Below are 12,681 nucleotides of genomic sequence, written 5' to 3' on the forward strand. Positions count from 1 at the left end.
TTATTCCCTGTGCCTAAAATTATTCTTCACACTTGAATCCTTCGACATCGAGTAAAAACATTATAGCCTCTCACCTTAGTTCCATGGCACTTGACCTATAAATCCTGTCACACACATCATAATCCATCATAATCATTCATGTACATCCACCCTTCCCATCTCATCTTGAGCTTCTCAAGGACAGAAGTTACTCATCTCCAATATTCAGCAACATACCAGGCACACAATAGGCTCTCAAGTGTTTATAAAGTGAATTAATTAATGTGTATGCAGATAACTGGTTTAATACAAAAGTAAACAAAATTGAGTAACTTATCCCTCTAAGTTATCCCTCTAAAGGGATAACTCAGACTATGAATCATCCTGAAAATATCAATCCTAAATTTTCATGAGGCAAAAAATAACTAAATTTAAAACCTATATTATACATTCTCCATTAGAAGGATAACAGTAATAAGTAAGTACTTTGTGATATGATAAATACACACTTTGGGTTTTGTTTACAAATTCTAGTTCCTTAAGGCAGATCATAAAAACTCGAATTTTTGCTGCTTTTCTCTGACCTACCTTGTTGATCGTACATGTTAATATCCCTATGTATAAGGGGTTCTATTCCTAACTGGGAGGATGGAATGCTGCACAGACAGGCCAAGAAAAATCTGAACAGACGGGCCTTGCTCAGTTTCCTACCCAGTCTATCAGCATTATACATGTGAAGGAGTCTCCAAAAAATCTAAAAGGACAAGGTTCAGAGAGCTTCCAGATAGCTAAAAATGTGGCGCTTACAGGAAGATAACACAGAGAGGGCATGGAAGCTCACTTTTCCCATAACTCACACTATGCATCACCATCCTTTGTAATATTCTTTATAATAAACCAGTAGACATAACTCTTTCTCTGAGCTCTATGAGCTGCTTAAACAAATTCATCAAACCTAAGAAGGGGGTTGTGGAACTCTGACTTATAAAGCAGTGAGTCAGAAGCACAGATAAAACTACAGGGGGCTTGTGACTGCCTTCTCAAGTGGGGACCAGAGGGCTGCTTTGGGGAATGAGCCCTTAACCTATGGGATCTAACAATATCTCCAGGTAGAAAGTGTCAGAATTCAATTGAAATACAGGGCACACAGCTGGTATCTGATGCAGAATTAGCTGCTTGCTAACTGGTTAAGGGGAAAACCTTTCATACTTTTTAGGATCACAAAAGTAACTTGTTGTGAAAATATAATGGGATAAAACAGTTTGAGTTGATTTTTCCTCTATATCCCCAAATTTTTATGACATTTACTTTTTTAACACATTTTTGTATCAAGTACTTTGCTAAATCCTAGAAACCCTGGGATAGATACTGGGAGTTCATTCATTCCAAAATATTTTTCTGTAAACTATCTCCCTTTATTCTCACAACTATTCCATGAGGTAGACAGGACAAATATTATAATTCCCATTTTATAGATGAAAGAGAAAACAGTTCACATGACTTGCTCAGGGTCAAAGTTAATAAGGTTTAGATCTAGAACTAAACAGTCATTCCCTAAATCCAGGTCTGGTGTCTGCTTTGCTATTAAAAATTCACCATAATCTGCAAACTCTTGTTCTATCACCCTTATCTCTTCTGCAAAGGGATTAAAACATAATTTTTAACTAAAAGTCAATCTGCAGAAAAATAAAACAGCCATGTTTTTGGTCTGAGGTCAGGACTAACCTGTTATCCTTGCACACAGTCACTTTGTCTCCTCCAGGTATCAGCTTCTTCTGTTCAATTACTCCATAGCTTTCTCGGCAGATCTACATTTAAGGCAGAAAAGACATGCTTCAATTCTGTTTACCTTTTACCTTTCTAGAACCCAAATTACTGAGACACGCCTTCAGAACAACTTTAACTTAGTGGCTATTATCTCAGAAAATTCACAGGAGAGGATTAAGAATACGAGTCAGAAAGTGTCAGCACCTTTAAAAACAATTTTTAAGTTACAGAGTTGACAATAAATGTAATCTATAAAAAAATGGCATGAACTCTAGAAAAGAAAAACATTGGCTGTATCTGAAGTAAAGAGAATTAATGCTTTTATAATTTTCCTAAGTGGACAGATTAACCCTTTATCCAACATACTTACTGAACTCCTATAACACAAGATACTATGAGTAAAATAATTTGATTCAGGGAAATCTAACTTTGTTGTTTAATTTGGAGAGGAACTAATGTTAACTATGACTTTTAAGCGTGATGAAAGACAGACATAATTTTTGTTGTTGTTGTTTTTTGTTTGTACTGGGTGGTTGAACCCAGGGGCACTTAACCACTGAACCACATGCCAGTCCTTTTAAAAACATTTTTATCTTGAGACAGAATCTTGCTAAATTGCCTAGGGTCCTGCAAAGTTGTTGAGGCTGGCTTTGAACTTGTTATCCTCCTGCCTCAGACTCCTGAGTCAACGGTATTGCAGGCATGTACCACGTCACTAAGCCACATTTGCTAAATACAGGAATTCTTTTTAAATTTTTTTTGTAGTTATAGATAGAAAGTATACCTTTATTTTATTTGTTTTTATGTAGGGTTGAAGATTGAACCCAGTGCCTCACATGTGCTAGGCAAGTGCTCTGCCACTGAGCTACAGCCCCAACCCAAGTACAGGAATTCTTACCGTGAAATTGAGGCAGAAAGTTTCCTCAACATCTTCACCAGGGTAATCTAAAAGCTCTTGAAGACTCCTAATCATAGAATAACAAAAGGAAAAGAGGCATATCAGGCATTGTAATAGAGTTTTTAAACTCACTTATATATCCAGAATGTTTGTGAGGAAAAACTAAACAAGAACATTCTAGACAGAACATCGAGTTCAGACTAACAGAAAACTATGTACCTATGAATTGAAGACAATTATTCAGATGGATTTTTATATGACATACTTGTGTTCTCTTAACCCTGGTATTGCTTGGAAGTATATACATGAAGATGTGATACTAAATGGTCCTAAAGACTGCCTTCTGCCCATTTGCATTAGTAAAATAATCCAACCTTCATTTAAAAGAAAGCCAGAAATTTATCTCATCCATTTTGGAATATTAATGGTGGCTATGAGCCATAATCTCAAAAGACACAATCCCAAACACTGTAATCTCTAACACTGAAATCCTGAAAGATCAAAATCTCTAATGTCTAAAATTCCAAAAAATATAATTCTGAAAAAAATAATTTTAAAAATTTTAGGGCTGGGGTATAGCTCAGTAGTAAACATGTTTGCCTAGCATATGCACAAGCCCTGGATTTGATCCTCAGTGCTGCAGAAAAAAAAATTCATGAAAGTATTTACACACACATTTTTAAAAAGACAATTTGATTGATTGTGGTGCTGGGGATAGAAACCAGGGCCTCATGGATGCTAGGCAAGTGTTCTACCACTGAACTACAAACTCCAAAATCTAAGGTATTTATTTACACTTTTTTGTTTGAGAAACAAAAACAGCACACTTTACAGACACACACAAAAAAATTGGCAATAATGCTCATATTTTTGCAAGCACTCATACTCAAATAAACAAAAAAAATTTGTATAAGTATTATAGTTACAAGAAAACAAAACATTTATAAAGATATAGATAAAAAATGACATATATAAACAGATTACTATGATTGGTAATTATAAGCATCCAGCTTTTTAGCTGCAGCCATTTAAACTATGGTAACAGAAAACCTAAGTCTTTTGAGGAGATGGATCAAAAACTGCAATGGGTCATCACTGCATTTACAGCAACCCAAAAAACTAAAACCTTGAGAAATTTACAAATGCGGGTGAACAAAAAGGAGATCTCTTCATTTACTGAGGAAATTTCAAGATTTTTTATGTACATGCAGAATGCTAACACAATGTCAATGTTGTGATAATATACTTTCATGGAGTCCAATTTACCAAAAAATTGCATAAAATGAATAGACTCTCAAAGTCTCTGCATGATTTATACATACAGTATTAGAAATTATGCAATGATGAAATATACATAAGCATAGAGAATTGTAAAGAAAATCATGCTGACAACTTAAAATAGTGGAGGGGGGGAAAAAAGTAAAAAAGCCTGAGGGCTGCAGGTATAGGTCCTAGAGTCCTGAGGCCAGTGGGCCTACAGTTCTACTGTCTCATCTCAGAAGAGTTGGCTCTCAGTACCTGTTCTCTCCAGGGCCCATCCCTACCAGTGGCTGGCTTGGCCAATGCCCACCCACACTGAGGGCATATCATTTCCACCTCATCCACTCAGACACACATTAATCTCTGGAAACACCTTCACAGACACACCTTTACCAGGTTCCTAGGCATTCATTATGCCTAATACAAGTAATGTAGCTCAATGATAGAATGCTTGCCTAACATGCACAAGGCACCGGATTCAATCTCCAGTAGGAGAGAGAAAGTAAATGCACTAATTATATTCCAGAATCTAGATTTCTACCCATCCCTGTTATATGGCTTTCTTTCTCTCTCTCTCTCTCTCTCTCTCTCTCTCTCTCTCTCTCTCTCTCTCTCTCTTTTTTTTTTTTTTGCCTCAACAGGAATTGTGGTTTTCAGGATTTCAATCTTCGAGGACTGAAATTTTCAGAATTTTGGACTTTGGGGACTTTACCATTCAGATTTATAGTTTTTGACATTATGGTTGGCACCACTTAATGTCGTATTAATGCAATAGGCACTATATCATAAAGACACTTTAATATCTGTAACACTAATGAACACTGAAGAAACGTACCTTTTTTTTTTTTGGTAGTACTAGGGATTGAACCAGAGGCATTTTAGAACTAAGCTACATCCCCAGCCCTTTTAATATATTTTTTAAAATTTTGGTTGTAGATGTGTACAATACCTTTATTTAATTTATTTATGTGGTGCTGAGGATCAAACACAGTGCCTCATGCATTCGAGACAAGCACTCTACCATTGAGCCCTTAACACCCTTTTAATTTTTATTTTGAGACAAGGTTTCATTAAGTTGCCCAGGCTGGCCTCAAACTTGCCACCCTCCTGCCTTAGCCTCCTGAATTTCTGGGATTACAGAAGTGCGCTACCATCTCTGGCAAGAAAAAAAAAAATGTACTCTTAAAAGAAGAATGTGTTTATATCAATAGTAATCATATCCCAACTCCCAAGGGAATACATTCTTAAAACTAGACCTCATTCACACTTTCTTCTTTAGTGAGCTTCTCTCTTACAATTCCATCAAGAGTTGCCCAGAATGAAAATTCCTAATGTGGAATTTAAATCTGTTACCAGGTTAACCAGCCAAAATCATTACTTAAAATATATAATTCTCAGCCAATCTGGCAAAGCAAATAGCACACACTTCTGTCATTCTCCAGCCTTCTCTTTTAGTAATCAAAAAATTAACACTGCCTGGTTCTTCTCTGCCTTTTGTTTTTATTTTTTTATTCCTTCTAAATTTTCTCTTTCTAAGTGTTCCAACCCCTCCTACCCTTCATGGTTTCTCAGTTCTGGTGTTTGTACCAGAGATGTTAACAGTCTTATTTTTACCTTAAAGACCACCTTCCTTTTGCCATAAAAGATGATGTTCTCTCCCTGCTAAAGCTGTCTTTTTATGTACTTGATCTTATGTTGACTAAAAATCAATATAGAGCTGGGCGTGGCGGCACACACCTGTAATCCCTGCAGTTTGAGAGACTGAGACAGGAGGATCTGAGTTCAAAGCCAGCCTCAGCAATTTAGCGAGGCCCTAAGCAATTAAGCAAGACTCTGTCCCTAAATAAAATATTAAAAGGGCTGGGGATGTTGCTCAGTGATTAAGCACCCCTAGGTTCAAAACCTGGTACCAAAAGAATCAATGTAGAGAAACTCAAGAATACAGGGGGCTTTAAGATTCAGAAAGAAAATGACATAAGAGCATGGCTTCACTACTTTGTAAAATAGTCTGATAATTTTTCAAAAGGCTAAATATAGAACTATGAACCGAAAATTCCATTCCTAGTATATACCAATAGTAATGAAAACTTATGTCTACACAAAAACTTGTACACAAAAGTTCACAGCAGTATTATTTATAATAGCCCCCAAATAGAAACAACCTAAATGTCCATCAACTGATTTATTTGGAAATTAAAATGAAAATAAAAATTCATGCTACAACATAGATAAACCTTGAAATTGTGCTGTGTGTATGCATATATGCAGAACCACATACTATATGATTCCTTTTTTTTAAAAATAGCCAGAACAAGTAAGTTGACAAGGCAGGAAGTAGATTAGTGGTTGCCTAGAGCTGGAGTATGAAGATGCTCATAGATGATGACAAAGGAGTGCCAGGTTTTGTTGGTTTTTTGTAGGGTGATGAAAATATTCTAAAAGTGACTATGGAATGGTCATACAACTCTGGATATAATAAAGTCACTGAACTGTATTCTTTAAATGGGTACTGTATGGTAAGTGAATTACATGCCAATAAACTTTTGTTTTAAAGTCTTCTTTTTCAATACTCCCTCTGTTTTCTCTGTACTATGACAAGTTTAAAAAGGTTCAAATATTTGTTTTAGGATAAGGAAGCAGAGATATTGTCTTTCTGGGCAGCTATAACCTCTTTTATTTTTTTCCTCTGTCCTTAAAAGTGATAAAAACAGTGCTTCCAGAAACTAGCTGTGTGGCTATAGCTTAAGCAAAGCACATAACAGTGGACTATGAGGGTTCCATAAACTCAAACTTATGCATATGGTACTTTCAGCCTTTACTCCCTGTGCCAAAGGCAATTAGATCAGTTCCTCACACCCATCTGCATATCTTTTAGCTTTGTACCTTCCTTCAGTGGGTGACAGTTCCTTTAAATCTTCCAAGCCAGGTTTTACGTTCAGTAATTTTTTGTAAAGAGCCAACGGGAAATGGAGATCAACCACGGTGGAGTTGTAGATAGCTAGTCCACAGGTTATGCCAATCAAGTGAAACCAGTTGTGCTCTACAAAACACTTTTAGAATGTACATAAATGTGTTAAAAAATAAATGCAGCATTTGTAGCCCTTAAAACACTCTACTATTTATCTGAAAAGTTTCAGCATAAAGTAATAAAAGATCACATTCATATTTAGTTACTTTCAAGGCAAAGAAATACACCTGACATCTACTATCCCCAAAAGATGCAAGGTAGAGTAGACAAAGTCAAGCATTTATGGATCTTCTAGTGATAAAGAGAACAGCTTACAGTTATCTAGAGCACAGCTATCCACAGAACTCACAGCAATAATGGAAACATTCTATTTTATGCTGCCTGTTATGGTAGCCACTTGCTACTAAACACTTGAAATGCAGCTAGTGCAAAAGCAAATGAATTATTATTATTTAAGTTTAATTAAAATTTAAATTTAAACAGCCACATATGGCTAGTGACTACCTTTTGGGACAGTGAAGATCTGGGAAGAAAACTCCAGAAAAAAAATATATATATAAATAAAAAAATAAATTACAGACTGAATGAAAATGGCTTTTAAAATTTTGCTTTCCTACTAAATTTTTAAAAATAAAATGTGTCTATGTGTGCATGTTAATTAATACACACTGTTATTAAAATACAACATTTGAGTACTGACTTTTCACACATCACAAAACCAACTTCTCTGTCACACCATATTCCTTTTTCCCTTCATGGGTAGTAAGACCTGAATCTATCTTACTGGAAATGGCAATGGGGTTCATGGCTGACAAAATGCAATATGAGGTCCAGACAACAGGCAAAAAATAAAGATTGGATACATTAGATATTTTAAGTTCTTTTCTTGAAAATTTATTTCTTTTAAATTATTATTTCTTGACTATGCTTCCCTTTCCAAGTTAGAAACCAGGGCTGGGAATGTGGCTCAGTGGTAGAGCACTTGCCTAGCATGCAGGAGGACTTCAAAAAGCAAACAAATGATAAACAAAGAAAGTTTAAGGCAATCCATTTGCGACATTATGAACTTACTGTATCTGAAAACCACAAGAGATTTGAATCCTGATAGTAGGTAAACATTCCATAGATGGGATTCAAAAGTTCTTTTAACAACAAAAGGAAGAACTCCTTTGTAACACCACCAGCATCAACTGCTTCTTCCCCATCAAAGATCACCTTAAAATCATGAAAGCAGAGTTAATTTTTCAGGGAAATCTATGACAAGTTTCATCTTTTTTTCCTCTCTTTTCAGGAAGATTCACTTGTAAAGGTCAGGACACAGAAGGAAGACATATGGGCTATAACCAATGCAAGGAAAACTCCAAGGTATATCCGCTGGTGATGGCTGCTGGCATAAATGTTTAACAAGGCACTTATAGATGCACACAATTTTTACTAGGTGCTCTTTAAGATACAAAGAAACTCAGAAGTTTAGCACATATTCACAGAAAGTCTACCACCTATTTAAGGTAAGATAAATATAAAAGAAGCACTGAGTTGGGCACAGTAATGCACACCTGTAATCTCAGTGACAAAAGTGGCTGAGGCAGGAGGATCGCAAGTTCAAGGCCAGCCTCAGCAACTAGCAAGACCTGAGGCAACTTAGCCAGACCCTATCTCAAAATAAAAACTGGGGAAGTACTCAGTGATATAGCACCCCTGGGTTCAATCTCTGGTATCTCCCCACCTCAAAAAGAAAAAAAAGCAATTTTATTTTCAAAGAGTAAAATATATAAGAAGAAGTAAATGTTCTGGAACACAGAGAAAAACAATGATAAACTTGAGTAAAAGAATACTCTCTGAAAGAAATACTCTCAACAGGATTCTTGAGGTCACTGAAGCATGTGGAAGGGAGGAGGGCATACTAAACAGAAAGAATGAGGGGCTCCATGAATGGCTATAAATAGGCATGTTGGACCCATAATGGTCATTAAGAGTAACGACTACAGCAAACCAACAAATGACACTGAGTTTACCACACGCCAGGACTTAAAAAGCTATTAACCTAAACTTCAAAACAACCTTATGTATAAAAATTGTCATCATCCCCATTTTACAGATAATAGCTCAGTTTCAGAGCTAACAACAATATTTGAAATAGCTTATACTGTGGATGTATTCAACTCTGTCTAAAGCAGGACAAGAATAACGGTGGGGACAAATACTAGGACTCTGATTGTACAGATGCCAGCAGGAGACAACTCACACACACTACAAAGCAAGAACGGCCCCATCTGGGTTAGTGATTGAAAACAGCAATAAGAAGAAAAGTAGCATCTAAATATAATCCAAAAGTTGTAGGAAGAACAACTAGGCAAATTGATGGGACTTATTAGATATTTTGAAAAGCATAACAATATTATGGAAATAATCAGTTTCATTTCTTGCCTATTATGTTTCTTAAACCAGTGTTTACAACAGGAGTGGAAATAAAGATACGGAGATACTTTTAAATAAGTTGAAATAACTAGAACATCTACTTATACCAAGCATCATGCAAAGCCCTAGTAATAAGGAGTAATACAAACATGTATGATCTAAGGGAAAAGATAATTTCTTCATTTAATAAGTTTAGATTGCTAAATTTGCCTATCTTCATAAATCTTGTACACAATTTCACACCTTTACATTTTCCTATTTTATCTTCTCTTAAATCTCTAACAATCAAGTCTTCCTAGGTACCCAGTTGAAGCTTTATTTTGTTGTTGTTGTTGTTTTTCTTTGCTTATTTTTAGTCTAAAGAGAATATAAGAAAGACAGCAGAAACAAAGTCCTATCATTCTTAGAATAATCCACTAGTATTTTTAATCTGATGTTACATTGAGATGTTTGGTGATTTGACAGAAGGAAGTGATAAAATTCTTGTAAAATGAAAGAAAATAATATTTCACTTCACAATTTTAATAAGATCTTTGCTGTTTTCACTGCTTAAAGAAAACTTATGAAGGTATTTAGAGAAATACACTAAAGAAGCTCACTTTGAGAGGCTTTTTCAAATCAATATCAGAATGAATGCTCAACTCTCTTAGGGCATCTCCAACGAGGTTATTCCTGCGAACGTGAAGGACCAGGAAGGGGCTTCTGGCCAGCAGAGGCTCCAGAGTGAGAAGCATGAAGACATTCTGCAGATTGGCTCCATTGACTGCCACCTGGAACAGCATGTCCAAAACACAATTACTCAAAGTACCCCTGTGGGTGGGAAGAACAACCTGCTATGCCTTGGCATATGCTCGAAGAGGTACAGCCATAGAGCAAGCTGTGCCTTGGAACCAGAGAAGGCTGACTGCATTCTTTTGTCTCCCACCCACCCCTTCACTTACACATTTTCAAGTTACTTATGTTCTCACAACATACAAGTCTTTCTTACCTGGCTCAGATTAACTGAAACAGTCTATGAATCCTATGATCTATAACCAGGTACAGAGGAGTGATTTAGATTAACTGATTAAGACTAAAATACCAATGTGCTTAAAGAAATATGGCAGAACAGGTAAAGGCATGACTTTTAAAAATGGCAGGAAAGAAACCTAATAATCACTAAAAGGTTAAAAAGTTTTCATTTTGATAAAGGCATCCATTTTTCTGGGAAGGCTTTAAATTGTCAATGTCGTGGATATATCACCACAAAAACAGACACACATGAATAGACAGAAACAAAGTTGGGGAGACAGAAAAATAAATGAAGGTACATATCCACCAATAGTAGGAACTGGAAGATTTTGATTGCTATTTCACAAACATGTTTGTAGACTTACAAAATTAATTTTGTTTTACAAAAAAAAGTATTAAAATAAATTAAATAAATCCCTATAACTTAGGTTTCTATTTAATAAAGATCACCAAACTCCACTTATTTCTTTCTCTGTCAGGAGTCAATAAGCTATGGTCCCACAGATCAAAGGAAGCTTGCTGCTTGTTTTTTGCATATCTCTCCCACTAAAAATGGTTTTTAAACTTATAAGTGATCAGAAAAAAAAATAAAATCAAAGGAAGAATAATATTTTCTCATATAAATAAATATACAATTCAAATTTCAGTGTAGATGAAGTTTTGTTCAAATACTGCCACTTATATTTATTCATTTATTATTGTTTATCACTGCTTTTGTGTAATAACAGAGATGAATTGTGTAACAGAGCCTTCAAAGTCTAAAATATATACTATGTGGCTTTTACAGAAAATATCTGCCACTCCTGTCTATATAAATGTGCATTCATATATGTGTATTACAGTCAAAATAAAATTACTGAAAGAAAAATTAGAACTTTTTAAACAGTTATAATGGAATCCCACCCAGATATTCCTATTAGGAAAATTACAACGATGTCTAGAACTTAAACAACACACACACACATAGTAAAAAGAGGAAATAACGTTTTTAAACATGATACCTGCATCTGTAGTTCAGCATCAGTCTGCAACATTTTGGTCTTAGCTTGGGCATCAAAAATGAAAGGATACGAACAAAGTGTTACAGCATCCTAAAATAAGACATAGTATTGGCAGTATTATAGTATTGTACAGAGAATACTATTAGAAAAATATATAAGTAAATTTTAAAAGAATCATTTACCTGTATTATAGATGATCTAGCCTTCTGTGTAAAGAAAGAAAAAAGTCTCTTACTTGGATTATAAAACCTGTTTTTATAAGCAACATATTATTATTATTATTTTAGTTGTATATAGCACACATAAAAATAAAATGAAGGTATTGTGTCTAAGGATAGAACACATGTGCCAGGCAAGTGCTGTACCACTGAGCTACAACCCCAACCCCTAAAACCTCAAGTATTAACCCCTCAAATGTAAAACTAAAAAAATAAAATATATAGCCAGGCTCAATGGCACACCCCTGTAATCCCAGCAGCTCAGGAGTCTGAGGCAGGAGGATCTCAAGTTCAAAGTCAGCTTCAGCAACAGCGATACACTAAGCAACTCAATGAGACCTTGTCTCTAAAATACAAAATAGGGCTGGGGTTGTGGCTCAGTGGTCAAGTGCCCCTGAGTTCAATCCCCAGTACCCTAAATAAATAAATAAATAAATGAAACAGAACCTATCTGACCATTCAGCCATCGAACTAACACTACTTCAACAGCTGGCTACATTTCAATAGAAAAGAATAGATGCTTTGATGGACATAGAAAAAGAGTTTAAATTTTTTTTTTTAAGTTTTAAAGGATCTTTAAAGGCCATTTCACTAACTGTCTATAATCCACAGCATTAATACGAAACCTAATTCTAAAACAGGTGATTTACAACCTTGACTTCACAGGTTAATTTTGCTGGGTAAACTGAGTTATCTCTTATTTGAAAAACATTTCAAAAATATGTTTTAAATTTAAACATATATAAATGAGAAATCTCAGGGATGGTACTCAAGTTTAAACATGAAATTCATTTGTTTCAGATATATCTTATAGGCCTAGCCTGAGGTAATTGTGTACAAGTTTCACAGTGCAAAATTTTCAATTGTGACATCATGTTGGCATTTAAAAAGTTTCATAGTTTTGAGCAACTATTTATTCAGATTTGGGATGCTCAACCTGTGATAAAAATTACATTTTACTTTTAGCATATTGTATGTTCCATCACACTCACGTAGGAGAAACCACGAATGTAGAAAGAAAAGATACCCTGGTTCAGCACTTAGACCAGTACTTTGCCTGTGGAAGATACTCCATGAGCATGTGAATGGATTTTTGTGGGTAAAGAACTTAACAAATACGACCACAACAAAGTATATCTAACAGGTTATGTTATAATTTCA

The 12,681-nt window shown here is 35.2% G+C and overlaps 1 protein-coding gene across 3 annotated transcripts in view; it reads right to left on the reverse strand.

Annotated features, from left to right (window-relative positions):
• The window catches only part of Herc3 (HECT and RLD domain containing E3 ubiquitin protein ligase 3), a 121,953-nt gene that overhangs the window by 32,003 nt on the left and 77,269 nt on the right, over positions 1-12,681 (reverse strand). For all 3 annotated transcript variants that reach the window (XM_013363883.4, XM_005337527.5, XM_040293092.2), the window contains 7 exons: positions 11,485-11,508; positions 11,303-11,392; positions 9,890-10,060; positions 7,944-8,087; positions 6,788-6,954; positions 2,645-2,711; positions 1,705-1,787 (listed from right to left, as the gene is read on the reverse strand). In XM_013363883.4, coding sequence (XP_013219337.2) covers positions 1,705-1,787; positions 2,645-2,711; positions 6,788-6,954; positions 7,944-8,087; positions 9,890-10,060; positions 11,303-11,392; positions 11,485-11,508 — 746 coding nt within the window. The remainder of the gene's footprint in view (positions 1-1,704; positions 1,788-2,644; positions 2,712-6,787; positions 6,955-7,943; positions 8,088-9,889; positions 10,061-11,302; positions 11,393-11,484; positions 11,509-12,681) is intronic.

Source organism: Ictidomys tridecemlineatus, chromosome 9, assembly GCF_052094955.1.
Source record: "Ictidomys tridecemlineatus isolate mIctTri1 chromosome 9, mIctTri1.hap1, whole genome shotgun sequence".
NCBI lineage: Eukaryota > Metazoa > Chordata > Mammalia > Rodentia > Sciuridae > Ictidomys > Ictidomys tridecemlineatus.